This window comes from Callithrix jacchus, chromosome 13 (genome assembly GCF_049354715.1).
Source record: "Callithrix jacchus isolate 240 chromosome 13, calJac240_pri, whole genome shotgun sequence".
In the NCBI taxonomy this organism is placed as follows: Eukaryota; Metazoa; Chordata; class Mammalia; order Primates; family Cebidae; genus Callithrix; species Callithrix jacchus.
Genome location: NC_133514.1, coordinates 18,430,788 through 18,454,860, shown reverse-complemented (window position 1 = coordinate 18,454,860; position 24,073 = coordinate 18,430,788). Strand labels below are relative to the sequence as shown.

The 24,073-nt window shown below is 47.4% G+C and overlaps 2 protein-coding genes across 3 annotated transcripts in view; one reads left to right on the top strand and one right to left on the bottom strand.

Annotated features, from left to right (window-relative positions):
- The window catches only part of TNFRSF10B (TNF receptor superfamily member 10b), a 32,844-nt gene extending 29,012 nt beyond the window's left edge, over positions 1-3,832 (bottom strand). For both annotated transcript variants that reach the window (XM_017963691.4, XM_008979187.5), the window contains exon 1: positions 3,546-3,832. In XM_017963691.4, coding sequence (XP_017819180.2) covers positions 3,546-3,608 — 63 coding nt within the window. In that variant the 5' untranslated portion in view covers positions 3,609-3,832. The remainder of the gene's footprint in view (positions 1-3,545) is intronic.
- Positions 3,607-23,949, top strand: LOC100397065 (uncharacterized). Its single transcript, XM_078346869.1, is given in 5 exon segments — positions 3,607-3,934; positions 6,696-6,837; positions 21,185-21,256; positions 22,297-22,358; positions 22,361-23,949. Coding segments are annotated over 5 exon segments (1,368 nt in total). The 3' UTR covers positions 23,125-23,949.
- Positions 23,950-24,073: the final 124 nt, after the last annotated feature.

The following is a 24,073-nucleotide window of genomic DNA, read 5'->3' as shown; positions in this document are numbered from 1 at the left end:
TGCTGGCTAGTTACCATCAGAAATTGACCACTGTACCCTTAGTAGTTAACTACATGAGCCCCTGAATACAGCAACTGAACACAACGTATAGTTAGAACTAGTTAAAAGGTAGTGTTGGGGGAGCAAACTGATCCTCAGTTTTCTAATTGTGACCAGAATAATATCCAAAAGACTTGGAAACAACATAATGAAGTTCAGTACCCAAGAAAGCAAAATTCACAATGTCATGCAATAAAAAAGTACTATGCATGGGCCGGGTGCAGTGGCTCATGCCTATAATCCAATAAAAAAGTACTATGCATGGGCTGGGTGCAGTGGCTCATGCCTGTAATCCAGCACTTTGGGAAGCTGAGGCAGGTGGATCGCAAGGTCAGGAGTCCAAAACTAGCCTAGCCAAGATGGTGAAACCCGTCTCTACTAAAAATACAAAACTTAGCTGGGCATGGTGGCAGGTGCCCATAATCCTAGCTCCTTGGGAGGCTGAGGCAGAGAATCACTTGAACCCAAGAGGTGGAGGTTGCAGTGAGCCAAGATCGTGCCACTGCACTCCAGCTTGGGTGAGAGAACGAGTCTAAAAAAAAAAAAAAAAAAAAAACAAAACTATGCATGAAAAAAGACAGAAAATGTTCCTACAGACAGGGGAAAGAATGCAATCAACAGACACAGTGGCAGTAATAACAGATATAATGGCATGGATAGATTTAAAAACTTAAAACAGGTCATCTAAAGCTTACAAATAAACTCAAGGATATTTAAAAAACAAAACAATAACAACACCAAAATCATAGGTTGGGCATGGTGGCTCAGGCCTGTAATCCCAATACTTTGGGAGGACAAGTTGGGAGGATTCCTGAGCCTGGGAGTTTGAGACCGGGCTAGGCAACATGGTGAAACCTAGTCTCTACTAAAAATACAAAAATTAGCCAGCTGTGGTGGCAAGTGCCTGTGGTCCCAGCTACTTGGGAGGCTGAGGTGGGAGGATCACTTGAGCCCAAGAGATTGAGGCTACAGTGAGCTCTGACTGTGTCACAGCACTCCAGCCTGGGTGACAGAGGCCTGACCTCATGTGACCCTGTCTCAAAAAAGAAAAACACAAAGATGATCAGGAAGCAGATGGAAGATACTAAAAAGGCCAAAAGAGAACCTCTAAAGCTTAAAAAATATATTTCTGATATATGGTAGAAGAGATTAACAGCAGGTTAGCATCTGCAGAAGCAGATTAATGAGCCCTCACTAGGAACTATCCAAAGTGAAACATAAAAAATGATGGGGGAAGAAAAAGAACAGATACTAAGTTAGCTCTGATACAAAAATCTAACATTCTAACATAAATGTAAGAAAAACAGGAAGAGACAGGGTATTTGAAGAAATAATGGCTGAAAATCTTCCAAGTAGAACATAAACTCTAAAACCCCAAATCCAAGAAATTCAACATAGCTCTGTTGTGGCTTTCTTTTCAGAAAAATCTCACAAGTAGAACATAAAGTGTAAAATTAAAAATCCAAGAAATTCAACCCAACCCTGTTGTGGCTTGCTTACTCTCCCTTCCCTTCCCTTCCTTCCTCTCTCCTCCCCTCCCCTTCCCTTCCCTTCCCTTCTTTCCAGTTTCTCTGTTGTCTCCCAGGCTGGAGAGCAATGGTGCCATCTCTGCTTACTGCAATCTCCACCTCCTGTGTTCAAGTGATTCTCCTGCCGCAGCCTCCCAAGTAGCTGGGATTACAGGTCCCCAACACCACGCCAGGCTAATTTTGTATTTTCAGTATAGATGGATTTCAGGCTGGTCTGGAACTCCTAACCTCATGCAATCCACTCACCTCGGCCTCCCAAAGTGCTGGGATTACAGGCGTGAGCTGTTGTGGCTTTCTTAACAAAAAAATCTCCAAGCAGAACATAAACTCTAAAACCCCAAATCCAAGAACTTTAATACAACCCAGCTGTGGCTTTCTTTACAGATAAATCTCACAAGTAGAAAGAACATACAAGTCTAAAGCCAAAAATCGAAGAAATTCAACACAACCTTGGGCAAACAAACTAAGTCACTGCAAATCAGTGCTAAGAAATATCCTGGTTGATATAGAGGTTTTATTAGTTTTCATAAAATGTGTTTAGAGATGTACTCATTTTCTACTCTTTGGAAAAGTTTGTCATATTTGGATTTCCTGTTCCTTGTATATTTGATTAAACTTCCTGTAAAAGTTAAAAAAAAAAAAGAAAATCCTAAAAGCTGCCAGAGACCAAAGATCCACCACCCACAGAGAAGCAAGATGCCGGGCAGCCGAGGCCCTCAGAAACCACAGCAGCAGGTGGAGGCAGAGCCCCTGTACACCCGCTTCACCAGGACGGTTCCCACCCTCCCTCCACTCAGGTGAGAACAAGAACACACAGTGGTGTGAGGTGGAAGCAGTGAACTCAACATGAGGTGTGTAACAATATTCCAATACAACTCCAGTGCTTCACAGTGACATTATTCTGGGTCAACACTAGCATTCCCCTGACCCTACTTTCCCAGTTCCTCCTGTTAGGCCTGGGCCCACACACTTTCCCCCTCTGAGCTGCGTTCTCCTCCGCTGTAAAATGTGATGATTCACTACCGCTCCCAGCCCCAGCTCCTGGCCCAGGCTGTGTTCCAAGTGTTGAGCACACCGTGCTGTTCCCTACAGAGCCCATCTTCCTTCCCTATTAACACAGAGACCTGCCTGGGGGTGGATAGAAAGGCCCTTCCCAGACCAAAATGCAACTGCTATCAAGCAGCAAGTGCCTGATTTAGGAAGACTTCCTCTTTCTAAATCTCGTTTCCCGAGGAACCCCAAAGAGTGGTACTGGCGGGAGGCCGGGTCAATCTGGAAAGAACCGCACGTGTTTTCGTCCTGAATATCTTCAGGCTCCAGTACCCGCTTCACGTGTGAAACGCATCACCCCCAGCTCACGAAGGAAACGGGATCCCGGGTCTGGCTGCCAGATCCGGGTGTGATGAGCGGCCCCGCGCGCTTGGGGGCGTAGCCGCTAAGGAGGGGAAGGGGCCTCTCCAGCTGCGCCCGCGACGGCTCCAGCGCGCGAAACAGAATCGCGGGGCCGCAGCTACCACAGGAGAGTTGCTGGCTGCAGACTTGTCTGTTCAAAGCGAACTGCAATGAGCATCTTTCGGAATTCATTCGAAGGCGCAAAAGAAAAAGAAATTAAGGCAGGAAGGAAGGGAGGGAAAGAAAGGAAGAGAGAGAAAAAGAAAGTAAGGAAAGAGAATCTAAGTCCGACGACCTCTCCGTGGCTTCCCGCGGCTTCCAGGGGAATTCCCACCTGCCGCCCTCCCCCACTGTATTCGGGGATTTACCCCGAGCGAAGCGCGCGCTCTGACCCCTCCTGGCCCGGGTCAGTCCTGCCCAGCCCGGGACCCTGCTCTTCCCCAGACTCCGACGACGACGGGTACGTCTTGCCCGGACATGCCCGGCAGAAGGCGATCCAGGCCAGGCACCCCCGCCGTGCCCCCCCCCCCCGGCCCCCTCCTAGCGCCAGGCGCGCTCTTCCCAGGGCTCGCGGCGGGGACTCACCGACAGCAGCACCGAGACGACGACGACGAGCACAAGGGTCTTGGGGGTGAGAAGCCCAGACATGGCTCCCCACGCTGTCCTGGGTCCCGGGGCCGCGCCCTTTCCGGGACCCCGAGGGGGTCTGGGCGCTCTGTACCAGCTGTCCGACGGCGGTAGGAAACGCTCTTCGTCCCCCAGGCCAGCGGGTTTCAGCCTTTACAGTAGATCCAGTATCGCCCGTGTATTCGTGGTCGCGGAAATGTCCCTGGAGTCTACGGTGTTCGCGGGGCGCGTGCAGACTTGCGTGTGGAGGATGAGTTGTGTGGCGCGGCGCCGCTACACTTTCACCGCCCCGGCAGGCGTCATTCAGAGCGGGGCGAATCAGAGACGGTATTCAAATTCCACCACAGGTTGGTGACAATAAATAAATAAATAACAGCCTCGTCGACGCCACCCTCTGCAAGCACGTCCAAGTGGGGCGGGGAGGGGAAGAAACGGAACGAACCTTTGCCCAGGCGGCGGCACCCAGGGCTGTGGTTTGCTTTTGGGTCCTGCGCGCGACAGGACAGGCACCGAAACTGGGGAGATTGAGCTGGGGGAGGCGCGTGGGGAATTGACTTCTCCCAGGGTCGCGCGCTGGGCTGTGAGCAGAATCTTGAGGTTCAGAGTCTGCTTTCCAGGCGCGTCCTGATCCTCTCCCCTTCCCAGGGCACCTGTCCCTCCCTCCCTCCTTTCTTTCTTCCTTCCTTTTTCCCTCCCTCCCTTCTTCCTTCCTTCCTTTGTCCCTCCCTCCCTTCTTCCTTTCTTCCTCCCTTCCTTCCTCCTTCCCGCCTTCCTTCCTCTTTCTTTTCTCTCTCCTTTCTTTCTCTTTCTCCTTTTTGAGGTTTATTTTTTGAGACTGTCACTCAGGTTGGTGCACAGTGGTATGATCCTGGTTTACTGCAGCCTCTGTCTCCCGGGTTCAAGCAATGCTTCCACCTCAGCCTCCTTAGTAGCTGGGACCACAGGACTGCACCACCACACCTGGCTCATTTTTGTATTTTTAGTAGACATGGTGATTCACCATTTGGCCAGGCTGGTCTCCAACTCCTGACCTCAAGTAATTCACCTGCCTCAGTCTCTCAAAATGTTTGGATTACAGGCGTGAGCCCACCACACCTGGGCAGTCTTGCCTTTTTAAATGCATTTAAATGCACAACTGCTTTTTAAAATTTGGGGGCGAACATAAATCACATTAGCTGTTTTATGGCAGTACAGTAAGATTGAGCTCTTTTTTCTTTCTTTTGAGACGGAGTTTCGCTCTTGCTACCCAGGTTGGAGTGCAGTGGCACGAGATGGATCTCCTTTTTGACAAGGGTATCGTATTTTACTGCATGGGTTATTGTTCTAAATAACCTTGTATGTATCTATCGTGTGTCCACACATCCATGTGCACCAGCTTATTGGGCACCTCCTTAGAAGTAGCACCTTATTCCTTCTGCAGGATAAATGATTTCAGAAGTTTCTTTAGATGTCCGCAAATTTTCCTCCAAAGACCACTGAACCCAGCTTATACTCACACCTAGTCCACAAATGTGCCTCTGTCCCTACACCCTTGCTACACTTAGCTCTCTCTCTTTTTTTTTTTTTTTTTTTTTTGAAATGGAGTCTTGCTCTGTTGCCAGACTGGAGTGCAGGGGCACGATCTTGGCTCACTGCAACCTCTGCCTCCCCAGTTCAAGCGATTCCTCTGCCTCAGCCTCCCAAGTAGCTGGGACTACAGGTGTGCACCTATCACGCTCAGCTAATTTTTTATATTTTAGTAGAGATGGGGTTTCACCATGTTGGCCAGGATGGTCTCTATCTCCTGATCTCATGATCCATCTGCCTCAGCCTCCCAACGTGGTGGGATTACAGGCATGAGCCACCGCGCCCGGCCACATTCTTTACTAGTCTAAGAAGTAAAACATGATACATCACATTGTTATGTATTTTCATTCCTTCCCTATGTATTAGGGATTTTCAAGGATACAGGAGTTTTTTGATATTGAGAGTAGATGACCAGGGATCCAGATGAGACAGCAGGGGAGGGCGGCAGGGAGAATGAATTCCCAGCTGTGCACTTGGGAAACTGTGGTCAGCTGGGGCCAGTCCCTGCCACCTGCCATTCCTGTGAATGGAGATAAGGTCTGTGGCCTCAGGCTGTCAGGATGATATCACATGAGCCTGGAGCTGAGCTCAGTTCCTGACCCAGGTCCTGGCTCTGTTACTGCTAGGCTGGTCCAATCTCTGTGCCAGGTCCTTCCACTCAGTCCCTCTCTCTATCAAAATAGGAATCAAGATTCGTGGTCTCAGGCTCTCAGGCTGTCAAAGAATACTGGGATTGAAGGAAGTGGATGGCTGGGCCCTGCCTTGCTCCCGCTCCAGCTCTGTGACTCTGGTGTGGCCCCAGCTCTTTCCTGTAAAAGGAGCAGGAGACAAAAATTTTCAGCAACCCTGTGTAAACTTCAGAAGTTGTGTAACAGATGTGGGAGGTCAAATTGCATCCTTAGGGCTGGTATCAGTCACTCTGGACTCTAGATCTCCAGGGCACGTGTCTTCCACCCAGCAGAAGCTGCACCTGCTCCTACCTGCACCTCCATACCAGCTCCCTGAGCTGGGGCAGAAGCTTCTGAAGACTGGGGTGGGGAGGGGGAAGACTGGGGTAAAGCACCATGCAGAGTTCAAGTGAGGACAGTGATGGCACTGCAAGGCCACAGCCTGGTTCACCTGCCATGCTTCCAGTTGTCCTAGTAGGTACCCAACCCGGGTTGCAGTTTGAAGAGCAGGAAAGGTCTCCATCCACGTGGCCCCAGATGGCTGTTCACCCAGCCTTTACAGAGAGACCACAGTCCTAGTTCTGATCCTCTCTGTATCCAGGAGTGTCAGGGCAGCGAAGCCCTAGCTTCCAGGTTGGAGATGGGGACAGTGGGGACAGTGCCCTGCCTCAAGCCTGTGCTGTTGGGCAGCTGGTGTCCTGCTCCCAGTCAGAGACTGCACATCTTCATGTGGTGGATTTTCCCAACAACCCAGGGAGAGGAGGGCAGGTTGTTTTCCGTTTTAAAAGTGGCAAAAATGAGATTCAGGAGCAATGTCTCTAGCATTTTTGGCCTCACGTTCTGTATAATAGCAGCCATATTTGTGCCTCTGCAGGACTAGAGTTATCTGAGCAGCTGCTTCCTCAGATCTCTGCCCTGCACTTGGCCCTCTGGGAGCTCCTATGGTTCCTCAGCAGAGTCCACAGGCTCTCTGGGGTCCCCTCCCTGTGCCACAGCCTGGAGCCTGTCCTTAGGCAGTGAGCTGAGGGCACCACTGCGCTCACCTTATGGGCTTGGGGGGAAAGTGATTCACCCAGGAAGTAGACAGTGAACCCTTTACTCTGAGAACACCTGTGCCTGGAGTCTGCTGGAGCCAGGGAGGACAAATGTGAATCCTGCTCCCTGGAGCCCACAGTGTGGTGGGAGAGGTGACAGCAGGGATCATATCACTAATAGGAGGTAGAGTAAGGGAGGCCTGAGATCTCACCACCCTTGCCTCCCCTCCTCCAGAGAGGCCGTGCTGGAGGGAGGCAACAGAGGCCATAGGATGTGGTACTGTTGGCCTAGAAGATGTGGTTTGATTACAGTCACCACTGGGGTCATGGAGGGAAGCTAAGCTCCCCTTTAAGGGCTTTTTTTTTTTTTTTTTTCCTGAGCCTGAGAATCAAATTGACATAAGACAGGTCCAAAGAAAAAAGCGCACACATCTATTTAATGCAAGTTTTACCTGTCACAGAAGAAGCAGTGAGAGTCAGTTACTTACATACTGAATTAGACCAAGTAACTCGTGAAGAAGCAAGTAAATATATGGGAGGCTAAAGATAAGAGTGATTCTTTTTTTTTTTTTTAATATCTGCTCCTTTAAGGAATAAAAAAGACAAGCTTACCTTTCAAAATGCATTTTATATGTGTATACAATCTAAATTTATTTTTCTCTCTTTATCCCTGAATACTTTATTTATTATTTTATTTTACTTCAAGTGCTGGGATACATGTGCAGAACGTGCAGGTTTGTTACATAGGTATACATGAGCCATGGTGGTTTGCTGCACCTATCAACCCTTTATCTAGGTTTTAAGCCCCACATGCATTAGGTATTTGTCCTAATGCTCTCCCTTTGTCTCCCACCCCCTAACAGGCCCTGGTGTGTGATGTTCCCCTCCCCATGTTCATGTATTCTCATTGTTCAACTCCCACTTATGAGTGAGAACATGCAGTGTTTGGTTTTCTGTTCCTGTGTTAAGTTTGCTGAGAATGATGGCTTCCAGCTTCATCCACGTCCCTGCAAAGGACGTGAACTCATTCTTTTTTATGGATGCATAGTGTTCCATGGTGTATATGTGCCACATTTTCTTTATCCAGTCTATTATTGTTGGGCATTTGAGTTAGTTCATAGTCTTTGCTATTATAAATAGTGCTGCAATAAACATACATGTGCATGTGTCTTTATAGAAGTATTTATAATCCTTTGGGTATATACCCAGTAATGGGATTGCTGGGTCAAATGGTATTTCTGGTTCTGGATCCTTGAGGAATTGCCACACTGTCTTCCACAATGGTTGAACTTCATTTACACTTTCACCAACAGTGTAAAAGTGTTCCTATTTCTCCATAGCCTCGCCAGCATCTGTTGTTTCTTTAAAAATAATTGCCATTCTAACTGTTGTGAGATGGTATCTCATTGTGGTTTTGATTTGCATTCTCTAATGACCCGTGATGAGCTTTTTTTTCATATGTTGGTTGGCTGCATACATGTCTTCTTTTAAAAAGTATCTGTAAATCTCCTTCGCCCATTTTTTTAGAGGGTTGTGTTTTTTCTTGTACATTTGTTTAAGTTCCTTGTAGATTTTGGATATTAAACCTTTATCAGACGGGTAACCTGCAAAAATTTTCTCCCATTCTGTAGGTTGCTTGCTCACTCTGATGATAGCTTCTTTTACTGTGCAAGCTCTTTAGTTTGATTAGATCCCATTTATCAATTTTGGCTTTTGTTGCAATTGCTTTTGGTGTTTTAGTCATGAAGTCTTTGCCCATGCCTATGTCCTGAATTGTATTGCCTAGGTTTTCTTCTAGGATTTTTACAGTTTTGGGTTTTACATTTAAGTGTTTAATCTATCTTAATTTTTATATAAGGCATAAGGAAGGGGTCCAGTTTCTGTTTTCTGCATATGGCTAGCCAGTTTTCCCAGCACCATTTATTAAATAGGGAATCCTTTTCCCATTGCTTGTTCTTGTCAGGTTTGTCAAAATCAGATGGTTGTACATGTGTGGTGTTATTTCTGAGGTCTCTGTTCTGTTCCATTCATCTATATATCTGTTTGGTACCATGCATATACCATGCTGTTTTGGTTACTGTAGCCTTGCAGTATAGTTTGAAGTCAGGTAGCATGATGCCTCCAGTTTTGTTCTTTTTGCTTAGGACTGTCTTGGCTATATGGGCTCTTGTTTGGTTCCATATGAAATTTAAAGTAGTTTTTTCTAATTCTGCAAGAAAGTCACTGGTAGTTTGATGGAAACAGCATTGAATCTATAAATTACTTTGGGCAGTATGGCCATTTTCATGATATTGATTCTTCCTATTCATAAGCATGGAATGCTTTTCCACTTGTTTGTGTCCTCTTGTATTTCCTCAAGCAGTGGTTTGTAGTTGTCTTTGAAGACATCCTTCACATCCCTTGTAAGTTGTATTCCTATTTTATTCTCTTTGTAGCAATTGTAAATAGGAGTTCACTCATGAATTGGCTCTCTGCTTGTCTATTGTTGGTGTACAGGAATGCTTGTGATTTTTGCACATTGATTTTGTATCCTGAGACTTTGCTGAAGTTGCTTTTCAGCCTAAGAAGTTTTGGGGCTGAGACGATGGGGTTTTCTAAATATACAATCATGTCGTCTGCAAACAAAGACAATTTGACTTCCTCTCTTCCTAACTGAATATGCTTTTTTTCCTTCTCTTGCCTGACTGCCCTGGCCAGAACTTCCAATACTATGCTGAATAGGAGTGGTGAGAGAGGACATCCTTGTCTTGTGCCAGTTTTCAAAGGGAATGCTTCTAGCTTTTGCCCATTCAGTATGATACTATGAGTTTGTCATAAATAGCTTTTATTATTTTGAGAGATGTTCCATCAGTACCTAGTTTATTAAGAGTCTTTAGCATGAATAGATGTTGAATTTTATTGAAGGCCTCTTATTATTGAGATAATCATGAGGTTTTCATCACTGGTTCTGTTTATGTGATGGATTATGTTTACTGATTTGCATATGTTGAATCTGCCCTGCATCACAGGGATGAAGCTGACTTGATCAAGGTGGATAAGCTTTTTGATGTGCTGCTGGGTTCAGTTTGCCAGTATTTTATTGAATATTTTCCCATCTATGTTCATTAGGGATATTGGCCTGAATTTTCTTTTTTTGTTGTGTCTCTGCCAGGTTTTGGTATCAGGGTGATGCTGGCCTCATAAAATGATTTAGGGAGAAGTCCCTCTTTTTCTATTGTTTGGAATAGTTTCAGAAGGAATGGTACCAGCTCCTCTTAGTACCTCTGGTAGAATTCGGCTGTGAATCTGTCTGGTCCTGGGCTTTTTTTTTTTTCCTTTGGTCGGTAGGCTATTAATTACTGCCTAAATTTCAGAACTTGTTATTGGTCTATTCAGGGATTCAACTTCTTCCTGGTTTAGTCTTGAGAGAGTATATGTGTCCAGGAATTTATCCATCTCTTCTAGATTTTCTAGTTTTGTGTAGTGGTGTTTGTAGTATTCTCTGATGGTAGTTTGCATTTCTGTGGCATCAGTGGTAATATCCTCTTTATCATTTTCTATCGTGTCTATTTGATTCTTCTTTCTTGTTTGTTAGTCCAGCTAGTGGTCCATCTATTCTGTTAATCTTTTTTAAAACACGAGCTTCTGGATTCACTGATATTTTTAAGGGTTTTTCGTGTCTCTATGTCCTTCAGTTCTGCTCTGCTCTTATTTGTTGTCTTCTGCTAGCTTTTGAATTTGTTTGCTCTTGCTTCTCTAGTTCTTTTTATTGTGATGTCAGGGTGTTGATTTTAGATCTTTCCAGCTTTCTATTGTGGGCATTCAGCGCTATAAATTTCCCTCTTAACACTGCTTTAGCTGTGTCCCAGAGATTCTGGTACACTGTCTCTTTGTCCTCATTGGTTTCAATCAATCGTAGGTTTGGTCTTTTCATATAGTCCCATATTTCTTGGAGGCTTTGTTTATTCCTTTTTTATTATTTTTTCTAGTCTTCATGCCTTATTTCAGTACACTGATCTTCAATCTCTGATATCCTTTCTTCCACTTGAATCAGCTACTGATTCTTGTGTATGCTTCACAAAGTTTTTGTGCTGTGTTTTTCAGCTCCATCAGGTAATTTATGTTCCTCTCTAAACTGGTTTTCTACTTAGCAGTTCCTATAACCTTTTATCAATAAGGTTCTTAGCTTCCTTGCATTGGGTTAGAACATGCTCCTTGAGCTCAGAGGACTGTCACCTTCTGAAGCCAACTTCTGTCAATTCATCAATCTCATTCTCCATCCAGTTTTGTGCCCTTGCTGAGAAGAGCTGTGATCATTTGGAGGAGAAGAGCCATTCTGGTTTTTGGAATTTTCAGCGTTTTTGTACTGGTGTTTCCTCATCTTCATGGTTTTATCTGCCTTTTATCTTTGAGGCTGATAAACTTCGGATGGTTATGGTTTTTGTGTGTGTGTGGGGGTCATTTATGTTAATATTGATGTTGCTTTCTGTTTGTTAGCTTTTCTTTTCTTTTTTCTATTTGAGATGGAGTCTTGCTCTGTTGCTCAGGCAGGAGTAGTGCAGTGGCAAGATCTCTGCTCACTGCAACCTCCACTTCCTGGGTTTAAGTGATTCTCCTGCCTCAGCTTCCCAAGCTGAGACTACAGGCACCCACCACCAGACCTGGCTAATTTTTGTATATTTAGTAGAGACAGAGCTTCACCATATTGCCCAGGCTGGTCTCAAACTCCTGACCTTGTGATCTTCCTGCCTTAGCCTCCCAAAGTACTGGGATTATAGGTGTGAGCCACCATACCTGGACCCATGTTAGTTTTTCTTCTAACAGGCAGGCCCCTCTTCTGCAGGTCTGCTGCAGTTTGCTGGAGGTCCACTTCAGACCCTGTACAGCTGGGTATCAGCAGTGGAGGCTGCAGAACAGCAAAGACTGCTGCCTCCTTCTCCTGGAAGCTTCACCCCAGAGGGGCACTGGCTTGATGCTAGCAAGAGCTCTCCTGTATGACATGTCTCTTGACCTCTGTTGGATTTCTCGCAGTCAGGAGGCATGGGGTCAGGGACCCACTCTGTCCCTTAGCAGAGCCGGTGTGCTGTGCTGGGAGAATCCCTCTTGTCAGGATCAGCTACTGTCTTCAGGGCCGGCAGGCAGGAACGATTAAATTCACTGAAGCTGCACCCATAGCGTCCCCTTCCCGCAGGTGCTCTGTCCTAGGGAGGTGGGGGGTTTTCGTCTGTAAGCCCCCGACTGGGGCTGTTGCCTTTCCTTCAGAGATGCCTTGCCTAGTAAGAAAGAATCTAGAGAAGCAGTCTGGCCATAGCCACTTTGCCATTCCCAGCCTAGTCCTCCCAGACTTCTTAGCACTGTCAGGGGATAACTGCTTACTAAAGCCTTGATAATAGTGGACGCCTCTCCCCCCACTAGGCTCGATCATCCCAGGTCAACTTCAGACAGCTGTGCTGGCAGTGAGAATTTCAAGTCAGTGGTTCTTAGCTTGCTGGGCTCTGTGGGAGACGGACCCACTGAGTGAGACCGTTTGGCTCCCTGGCTTCAGCCCCCTTTCCAGGGGAGTGAATGGTTCTGTCTTGATGGGATTCCAGGCTCCACGGGGTAGGAAAAAAATACTCCTGCAGCTAGCTTGCTGTCTGCCCAAACAGCCATCCATTTTTGTGCTTGAAACCCAGGGCCCTGGTGGTATAGGCACAGGAGAGAATCTCCTCATCTGGAGATTGCAAAAACCAAGTATAGGAACCCAACCAGGTAGCACAGTTCCTCACAGCTTCCCTTGGCTCTGGGAGGGAGGTCCCTGGCTCCTCACACTTCCCGGGTGAAGCAACACCCCACCCTGCTTCTGCTCCTCTCTGTGGGTTGGACCCAGTGCCTAATCAGGCCCAATAAGATGAACTGGGTACCACAGTGGAAATGCAGAAATCACCCACCTTCTACGTTGGCCTGGCTCAGAGCTGCGGACTGGAGCTGTTTCTGTTCAGCCATCTTGGCCCCTCCCTCCAAGCCGAAGCTCTCAAGTGTGGTTCTAACAAGGTCTGCACAGTACTCTATTGGCCTCAATTTCTCATCCCCCAAAATAAGGAGGTCGTCTCATGTTTCCCTGAGGACTTTCATTTCCTGCTTTTCGGAAACACACAAGAGGTCAAAAGGATCTTCTTGCACCTACTGTTTTTCAACAACCTTTAATTCGTAATAGTCAACAGGCCAGAGCAGGTAGGGTGCCATGACTCACACCTGTAGTCCTGCCAAGGCAGGCGGATTTCTTGAGCCCAGGAGTTCAAGACCAACCTAGGAAACACAGAAAAACCTGTCTCTACAGATAACAACAGCAACAAAACCCCACAGAAAATCAGCCAGGTGTGGTGGCATGTGCCTGTAGTCCCAGCTATTCAGGAGGCTGAGGTGAAAGGATCACCTGAGCTCTGGAGGTTGAGGCTTTAGTGAGCCGTGTTCACATCACAGCACTCCAGCCTGGGAGATAGAGTGAGACCCCATCTCAAGAAAAAATTCTTTTAGTAATGATTATGCTATTCAGAGTGTGCACTGAAATACAGCACTTGCTGTAAGCCAAGCTCTGTTCAGAGCCGTTCATCCAAATTCACACATTTAATTATCACAGCATCTGACTGTGCCAGAACTATGATTAAGCTGGTTCTCTTAATATGAGGTACAGATCAACTCAGAAACTTGCTGAAGGTCACAGAGCTATTCCCTGGGGAGTGGGAGCGGAGGGGGGGGTGGGGATGGGGTTGGGAATGGGTGAGCCAAACTCAGGGGAGCAGCACCCACTGCCCCGCTGGCTTCTGCTGCCTTTCCCAGGGGAATATTTGGTGCTCAGCTCATTCTGGGTCACTGTTGGGAGGTCTCTGAGAGCTCATTTCATGCCACTTCCTGTTTTCAGGAGAGAGAAACGTGATGTTTAGAAAAAAAGGGAAGTGACTTTCCCAGACTCATGCAGCTCTTTAGTGGCTGGCCCTGGTCTTTTAATACAGGGACAAAAAGAAACTCCATAAACCTCAGACGTAGATCCCAGGCCACAGAAAGTCCAAGAGAACGAGTCTGAGTTGATATGTGGTCTTCTGAGTCACTGCTCAGTTCAGGGTCAACTGGCAGCTTTAAGGAGGTGTGTACCCTGCAGAGGGAAGAGGAGTGTGATTGGTGTAAGGGAGGCTGATGGCCACACTGGGCTGTGGAACCACCTACCTACTGCGTCACTAGTGGGGGACGCGCATGACCAGGAAACCCCCAGTTAATGACTCATCTGGGGAGGATCCTGGATCAGCAGCAGGGCCTTGCAGGGAAGGACCTGAGCAAGCCTCCACCCTCCTCCCTTCTCATTCTCATTCTCTCTCCACCATGCCTCTGGCATGCTGCTCTCTCTGTCTCTCTCTCTCTCTCTGTCTCTGTCTCTCTCACACACACACAAACACACACACACACACATGCACACACACCAGGAAAAAGTTCCAGTCTGACGAAATTCTATGGACCGACAGCCTCACATCTCTGGCCACACTTCTCCCTCAATCAAAGACCCACATCCTGCACAGCCTCATGCCAACCTGACTTGTTTTCACTCCCCTCCCAGATTAATTTGATTTCCTGTCTAGAATTCTGTCTGTGTGAACTCTTTCCTCTATGTCCACTATTTTCCCTGCCACCAATTGCATTTGTCACCTCTGCCCGAGCAGCCCCTCCAGACTTTTCACATGCTGATGGACTTTGGGGTTCATGATGGTAGTGCCTCAGCTCCTGTGAGTGGAAATTGTGCTAAGGAAAGGGAGGGCCGCACCGTGTTCCTGATATTCCACGGCTCCTTGCACATGTGGTTGCCAGGCACCTACATGCCTTCCCTGAGTGAATGAATGAGTGATGTGGATTCTAGGAAGCTGCACTAATGCAGGTGTTGTGTCCTCAGCCAGCTCATAGAGCTAAACGTGAGATGCAGGGAGTGTGGCAGGCAGGCTGAGGACAGAACAGAGGATCTGAATAGAGTGTGGAGGATTGCCCAGGTCCAGAGTCACCAGGGCTATTGTCAAGTTTTCACTGGGGACATCCCCCATCAGATCATCAATGATCAGAGATCACTGTTTGCCTAGTGTAGAGTGGATTAGATGGTGACCTCTAGATGTGGCCTGGGCAGCATTTGGGATGAGTCCTTGGTGGTTAGGGTGAGGGTCAGGTTGCATACTCATAAAGGAGGCAAGTGGCAGCGAGGCAGACCTGAGGAAAATGATGATAATGCAGGCCGGTGGTGCAATAGGTTTGGTAAGAACAGGAAAGAGGCTCAAGGTGGATTCTGCTTTTCCTAATCTGAGACTTGGCTGAGATCACTACCAAAGAGGCATAAATGGCTTTAAGAATTAGGAACATGAGGGGCCAAGTGCGGTGGCTCATGCCTGTAATTCAAGCACTTTGGGAGGCTGAGGCGGGTGGATCACGAGTTCAGGAGTTCGAGACTAGCCCAGCCAACATGGTGAAGCCACGTCTCTACTTAAAGATACAAAAAATTAGCCGGGCGTGGTGGTATGCACCTATGATCCCAGCTACTCAGGAGGCTGAGGCAGCAGAATCTCTTGAACTCAGGAGGCGGAGGTTGCAGTGAGCCAAGATCGCGCCACTGCACTCCAGCCTGGGCAACAGGGCAAGATTCCATCTCAAAACAAACAAACAAACACAAAGAATTAGGAACATGAATATGATTTTAGAAACACTATGGACACTTCACTGTTAGTGGACCCACAGGACACAAAATGCTTCAGGCTGAAGAGACATGACACCAAATGGAAGTCGGGATCTTAAGGAAGAAAAGAAGGTCACCATAAATATAAAGGTGGGGGAAATGTAAAGGATTATTACTTCCTCTTAGTTTCTTGAAAATATGTACTATCGATGATGACATTTCTGTAAGGTTCGTAAAGTACACATAGTTAAGTCTTAGGAATAGTGGATGGTAATGAATGGATCTATCTTGTTGTGAGTCTCTTATGCTTTACATTAATACCACACCATAATTCAGCAACACAACTGAGCCATGAAAAGGAATGCAGCATTGCTGCACAGGACCACAGGGATGGGTTTCAAAATGACCCCATTGTGTGAGGGAATCCAAGCAGAATGCGTACCATCTGATTCCACTTTTTATTAAAATGCAACTAATCTATTGTGACAAAACCCAGAATCATTGCTGGAGACATAGAACCAAAGCAGAAGAGAGGATTACATTGAAGAATGAAGAAATTCTGCGGGATGGTAACATGTCATTATGTTGTCATGGTCATAGTTTCACAGTGTATACATACATACATCTCAATCTACCAAACGACAGACCTTAAAAAGGTATACTTTGTTTCATATTCATTATACCACAGTAAATCTATTTTTTTAAAACTTTAAATAGAATATAGACAGGATTGTATACTGTATTCCTTATAGCACTTGCATATAGATCATGGAAATATGTGTACATAAAAGTATCCAACTAAAATGGAATCCTAAAAGGTAATTAACATTTAAACATGCAAGGGAAAAGGGGAAAAAGATTAGACAAGACAATCATAGCTTAAATAGTACATTTATAAGTCTGTCTCAATTATATCAATTATTGCACTAACTGTAAATCCACTGGGCACTACAGTTCAAAGGCAGAAAGGGTTGGAAGGGCAGGAAAAGCAAGACTCAACTATATCCTGTCTATGAGATGGGAATTAAAAGGAAGACACAGATGCTGTACGTTGAAAGTAAATGGATGGAGAAAGGTAATCATGCAAATGCTAAGGCCAAGAAAACTGCTGTGGCTATCTCACTATCAGATGAAGTTGATTTTGTTAGCAATGGAAGAAATCCAAGTCACTCTACGCTGACAGCAGCGAATCTGCGGGGGTCTGCAGCAACTTCAGCTCTTCACCTCCTCAGAAGAAAGAATTCAACTGAGGGACATAAGGCAGAAGGAGAGGTACAGGCAAGTTTCAGAGCAGGAGTGAAAGTTTATTAAAAAGCTTTAGAACAGGAAGGAAAGGAAAGGAAAGAAGGAAAGTACAACTTGGAAGATGGCCAAGCAGGTGACGTGAGGAGCCAAGCGTGCAGCCTGACATCCCGACTTGAGAATTTACACACTGGCAAACTTCTGGGTTTTTTTTTACTTCTCCCCACTTTTGAAATCTTATTGGGAAGCTGATGATCAGTTTCAGGTGCTTTCTATCTATTAGGAGACTGCCTTTCCCTGGCATCAGCTGTAACCAGTTATTACTTTAGAGAAACAGTTAAAAACCACCTAACCATCACCTGATGGTCACCCAACCCTCCTAGTGTAAGAAGAGAGGACCCTCTCTTGCCCTACTCAAACCTGACTAGCTACTTACTATAACAATTTTAGGACATAGAATATTACAGGAGATCAAAAGGGACCTGTGTAGTTAAAAAGGTTAATTCATCAGGGAGTATAATGATAATCACAAATTGCATATGCCTAGTAATACAGCTTCAAAACACATGAAGCAAAAATAGAATGAAAAGGAGATTAAATCAGCTGTTTCTCTGCAATTGACAGAACAATCAGATGAAAACACTAGTAAAGTAGCAAGTGATCTGCACACTCTCAAGCACCTTGATTTACTGACATTTAAAGAGCTGGAGTGGAACAGCCACTGAAGACTCATTCTTTACTATGATCACAGTAGTTTTGTCAAGACGGAGCATGTTCTGAGCTATAAAACAAGTCTAAAGAAATTTAAAAGGAGTTAAATAATGTACGATATGATCTCTAAACTTGATGACACTAAACTGGAAATCAGTAACAATATCCATAGAGAATTCCAAAATTTGGATATTGAACCACCACAATTCTAAAAAATCTGTGGTTCAGAGAAGTCAAAAGGGAAGGTTAAATATTTCAAAATAAATAATGGCAATATAACACATCAAAACCGGTGGGAAGTGGCTAACAGTGCTCAGCGTAAAATGTACAGCTTCCAATGTTTCTATTAAGGAATTGAGGGTTGGGAGATCAGTTGTTTTGTTTTGTTTTTTTTTGACACAGTGTCTTGCTCTGTCACCCATGCTGAAGTGCTGTAGTACTACCTTGGCTCACTGCAACCTCTGCCTCCTGGGTTCAAGCAATTCTCCTTCCTCAGCCTCCTGAACAGCTGGAACTACAGGTGCGTGCCATCACACCTGGCTCATGTTTTGTATTTTTAGTAGAGACGAGCTTTCACTATGTTAGCCAGGATGGTCTCGATCTCCTGACCTTGTGATCAGCTTGCCTCGGCCTCCCAAAGTGCTGGGATTACACGTGTGAGCCACTGTGCTCACTCTCATTCTTCTTTTCTTTTTGTTCCTGTGATTTGGAGATTTTATATGATCTGTCTTCAAGCTCACTAATTCTTTGTTCTGCTTAATTAACTCTGCTGTTGAAGCTCTCTGTGGAATTTTTTTAGTTCAGATATTGTGTTGTTCAATTCCAGAATTTCTGTTTGGTTCTTTATTATGGTGTCTGTATGTTTATTAAACTTCTCATTTTGTTCATGTATTGTCCTTCTAACTTCACTTAGTTGTCTGTTTTGTTTTTTGTAGCTGACTAAGCTCTTTAAAATGAGTATTTTCAACTCTTCATCAGGCCACTGTAAATCTCCATTTGTTTGGGGTGGATTACTTGTGTTTTATTTTGTTTCTTTGGTGCTGTCATATTTTCCTGATTGCTCATGAGCCTGTGACAATATGTTGGAATATGTGCTTTGAAAAAGCAGGGACTTATTCCAGTATTTACAGACTAGCTTTGTCAGGGAACACCCTTTACCAGTATGCCTGTTCACAGATTCCTGGCAGGCCATGTGGTGTGGTTCAAGGGTGGTCTGGTCGCTGGAGTCCTCAGGCAAGCTGGTTTGGCAACCAGGCATGTATGGGTAGGCTGAGACCTGTCTCCAGAGAGGTGAACTGAAGCCTCAGTCCATGGGGGCTTAACTGGCACTGGAGTGGGTCTTGAGCTTGGGTCTGCAGATGTCAGCCAGGTGCTGGCATGGGCCTCATCCCTAAGACCCCAGGGAAGGGCCTGGAGTGTGAGTTCATGGGGACTTACCTGGCACTGGGGCAGACCTAGAAGCTGAGTCTGTGGGGGTCGGCCAGGATCCTGGGTCTATAGTACAGCCTGGAGGCCCCCATTGGAGACTGATCTCTCATCCTTATCACGGTTTTGTCTCTATGTGCTTCTAGACTTCTGTTTCCTGCACTTTCTGGTTCTTTTTCCATAGGGATTCATTGGATAATTTCTGTCAGTCAGGCATCATGATAATGGGGGGTTCAGAGACCCTGGCCTCATGGTGTTTCTTTCTGAGATGCTATCAAGACACACAAATAGGCGGGGCGCAGTGGCTCACGTCTGTAATCCCAGCACTTAGGGAGGCCGAGGCAGGCGGGTCACAAGGTCAGGGGATCAAGACCATCCTGGCCAATATGGTGAAACCAAGTCTCTACCAAAAATACAAAAATTAGCTGGGCATGGTGGCACTTGCCTGTAATCCCAGCTACTCGGAAGGCTGAGGCAGGAAAATCACTTGAACCAGGGAGTTGGAGGTTGCAGTGATCCAAGATCACGCCATTGCACTGCAGCCTGGTGGCAGAGCAAGACTCCGTATCAAAAAAAAAAAAAAAGACACACAAATATATGTAACAGTCAGGATGTCCTGATGGGAACCATGAAGAATAATTAAGTGATTAGTGAGAAAGAGACAGGTGGGTGGGGCCTCTCAGGGATGGTGATTTTAAAGTTGAACCGGACCAGTCTTGCAGAGAGCCAGGAAAAGTGCTCTTGAGAAGGCCCTGCAGGAAGGAGAGCCCCAGGGTGCAGGGGCTCAGGAATACTGAGCAAAGACAGGGGCCACTGAGCTGAGTGGAGGGAAAACAGGTCAGGAGGACCAGCACGGGCAGATCACATGCAGAGGAGGCTGGATGCTACTTTGTGAGTGAGGGTGTAAAAAAGTAAAATATGTCAATTATTTATACTGATTACATGTTGAAATGTAGTATTTAGGTTAAAACTACATTGTTAAAATGAATTTGACCTCATTCTTTTAAATCCTTTCATATGGCTCTCACAGAATGAATTTTACATGTGGTTTGTATTATATTTTTGTCTGCAGTGCCACTCAAAAATATGTAACGAATGTCGAACTGGTGACAAGACCAAGCCTGGAAGAGTGGATTTCTCTGTCTGGACTCCACTGAGGGCCAAAAGAGAAAGTTTTTGTTTGTTTTTGAGACAGAGTCTTGCTCTGTCACCAGGCTGGAGTGTAGTGTTGTAATCTCGGCTCACTGCAACCTCAGCCTCCTGAGTTCAAGCAATTCTCCTGCCTTAGCCTCCCGAGTAGCTGGGACTATAGGCATGTGCCATCATGCCCAGCTAATTTTTGTATTTTTAGTAGAGAAAGGGTTTACCATGTTGGCTAGGATGGGCTCGATCTGCTGACCTCATCATGATCTGCCTGCCTTGGGCTCCCAAAGTGCTGGGATTACAGGCATGAGCCACTGCACCCGGCCAAAAAGATAAGTTTGGCCTTATCACCTGGTACCCCTATCTCTCCTCAGCCCCACGGAGCCTCCATCCCCATGAGGCATCCCTGAGGTAGAGTGCGGGACAATGAGGTGGGAGTAGCCGATGTGAGTCAGGGAACCAAGTTCCAGCCCAACTTGGTCGTCATCATACCCTATTCCATGATTATGAATTTGGCTGATAAAAAAACAATAGACATAGTTTTTATAATGCATGCCACCTGGCTGGGAAATATTCTAAACTATCGGCTGCAAGGGGTTGGGGGCAGATTACAGCACAGAGAAGGCCTGGCCGAGCGGACAGGACTGGGTTTCAGTGGTGGCACCAGTCTGCTCTGGGGCCAGGCTCTCTCCCTGGGCTCTGTTCTCCTGGCAGGTGCTCGGCCTCACTCAGCCTTCAGGTTCTCAGGCCCCTTTCTCCTCCCCAGCAAGGCCAGGGCTTTGGGGAAGTCATCAGAGGGCTCCTCTCCTTGCAGAGCCCCTCAGGTGATGCCCCTGCATCTGCCTTGCTACTCACCATGTGATCTGAATGATGCTTTCCCCCTAATCTGATGTAATAAATAATGAATCGCGCTCCTTTTTTATGACTGTGAGTACTGGTGACAGCTGAAGGGTGGGTGTCCTGTATGAGCCCTGAGTGTGCTGGTGCAGAACCGGCCCTCAGAACTCCGTGGCTCACTGAGTCGAGCTGAGTGGGAAGGGGTTGGCACGGTGAGGAAGGTCGAGGGATACATCAGGAAAACACATTCTCAAAACCTTATGCTCTGTCATCAGGTCAAAAAGATAGAAGTTCCTGAACCACGACCAGAGACACAGTGTGTCAGTGCAAAGAAGGCACCTTCCAGAATGAAAACTTTCCTGAAATGTGCCAGGAGTGCAGCACAGGATGAGACAGCAGCCAAGGGGCTCCTGACAGCTTTCAGGAACCCGAGAAGACCCGAGTCACCTGGTACCCCTATCTCTCCCCGACCCCATGGAGCCTCCATCCCCATGAGGCATCCCTGAGCCTGTGGGGTCTCCTAAGCCTGCGGTGGCCCCTCCTGGTCCATCTGCCTGTCCTCACCCCTGCCCCTTGCAGCAGCCCCTTCCCTGCCCCTCCCCAGCATGAGTCCCCTTGGCCTGGCCAAATTGTTCACTGGGCACAAGAGGCAACTTTCTACTCCCTTGATTCTTTTCAGAAAACCTGGGAAATGCGATTTCCTTTTGAAATGAGAAGAAAACACTTGAATCCAGTGTAGGTTGTATTTGTTGCCATACCAAGTTGTTAAAAAAATGTAATTTTTAATATTTTTTTATGCAGGCAGGACCCATAAAGACAAAAATACCCAGAACCGACAAAAGTCATAAGAAGGCCATGGGTGGGGCTCCTTCAAGTTCTCATGAAGCCCTGAGCCCCTCCAGCCCACCTTGCTCCTGGCCCCAATCTCTTGGTAAGGCCTGTCTTTTCCCGATTTGGGTTGTAAGGGCCAGGGGTACTTTTCCCTTCTCTGGCCCTCTATTGTTTGCTTTTTTGGGAGGAACCGGCAGACAGGTAGGGGTGAGAATGCACTTGCACTGTGGGTTACCTGGAGGACGGGGCTCAGCTTGCGGCCACTAGGGCTTGTGATCTTCCCTGGAGTGCGGCTCATCCTAACACAGGCCTCCCCTGCAGCCCAGGGAAGCTCAGTGTGTGCCAGCACAGAAGGCTCCTGGAGCTGCAGCTCTGACCCCAGAGCAGGGAGGTCAAGGGGCTGATTGAAGTGCACATGCTCAGACCCTTCCCCAGCCCCAACCAGAGAGCATGTGAGGACCCTGCAGACAGGAGGAGCCTATCCTTCTCCTGACGCCTTCTCGGGGTCATTGCAGAGGGAGGGTGGCTCCTCTCTCATCCTACCTGGCCAGCTTTCCCTCAAGAGTCCCCCCTCCCTCCCTGTGTGTACCCAGGTGCTCCAGTGGGAAAGTCCTGGTCAGTAATTGTACGTCCTGGAGTGATATCAGGCATGTTAAGAATCTGGTGCCAACGCCACTGCAAAAACCCCAGCTGCTGAAGAGACAGTGACCACCAGCCCGGGGACTCCTGCCTCTTGCGATTACCTCCTATGCACCATCGTAGGGGTCATAGTTCTAGTCACGGTTGTGGCTGTGTTTGTTTGGAAGACTTCACTGTGGAAGGAATTCCTTCCTTCCCTGAAAGGCATCGGCTCAAGTAGGTGCTGGCTGAGGGTGGGGGTGCTGGGCACTCTGCCCTGCCTCCTCCTGCTCTGTTCCCACAGACAGAAATGCCCACCCCTGCCCTATGTCCTGGTGTCTCCGGCCTGGCTCTATCTTCCTCCTTGTGATCCCATCCCCACATCCCGTTCACCCCACAGGACACTGGTCTCATCAGTCTCTCTCCAGGGGCTGGGGGGGTTCCCTCATCTCCCAGCCAAGTCCAGGAGGGCAGGGTCAGTTCCTCCTGTCTTCAGGCCCAGCCAGGCGGGGGGCAGTCAGTTCCTCAACTGGGTGACAAGGGTCAGGATGAGACGTGGTCAGGGAATTTACTCAGCCTTGGTCAGAGCAGAACAGAGCAGAAAACAGATTTTCCAACTGTTTGCTTTTACTCTACTTCCCCTTCTCATCCCCCTTCCTCAGGGTGTTCCCGAATTGCAAGGCCTTATTCCTGTCCCCAGGCGCAGGGCTCCTTGTCTAGTGTTCCAGCCCCCAGCCCACCCCTACCCCCCACTTCCCTCCGGGAGGGAGATGCTGCATGGGCCCCTCCCTGCCTGCTAAGGAGACTCCTTTTCCAGGTGGTGAAAGTATCCCTGAATGTGTAAACAGAGTGACATGGTTTCTCCAGAAACTGGATGCCTTGTGGGCTGGGGAACTGCCTCCCACCCACAGCAGAACCCAGGTGGGTACAATCCCTTGTCCTCATGGCTGCCCTGACTCTCTGAAGTGGCCTGGGGCTCTGGACTGACTGTGGGAGACACATGGCCATCTTGAGCAGCACACAGGCTGGCAGGCCCTGCTGCAACCCTGTCCCTCCGGCAGCCCTGGTGACACCCTTACGCACAGCCTGCACCCTGAGGATGGGGTGTCCGCTCAAGCACAGCATCAGGGGCCTGGCCCCAGCAGTGGGTCCTGGATGTGCTGAGCCTGGGCTGCCTGGGGTGACCTCATTGGGAGGGGTGGGGACAGCAGGTCCAGGTGCATACTGGGGACCCTGCATCCAGCCCTGGATGTGGACTCCTGAGTGGGTTCTTTGCCTTCCTGAGGTTTCTTCCCAGAACTCATGTCCCCCACCAGGTCCTGGGGTGAGGACAATGGCCACAAGGAGACCCTGAGTCACAGAGACTTGCAGCCCACCCAGGTGTCTGAGCAGGAAATTGAAGGAATCATCAAATTTTACAGAGGAGGAGATTGCAGCTCAGAATGGGGAAGTGTGTGTACCAGGCCACATACAAGTTCTGCCCAGAGCACTGGTAAGAATGAGGGAAACTAGGAATGACCGCTTTAAAAAGTTAAATGAAGAGAATTTCAAACTGAAGGCATTGGAGTTTGCTGGTAATAGGTTTGTATGGATTAGATCATATTAAGCGCATCAAGCTCTTGCCCCATGTCTGCTGTTGGTCTCAGCACTGGGTGGAGGGAGGCGGAACAGTCCTGGTAAAGAGGAGGAAAGAGACACACTGCCTGGGGCGGCCCTCTGCGGCTGCCTCCTCCTGCTGTGGTTTCTCTG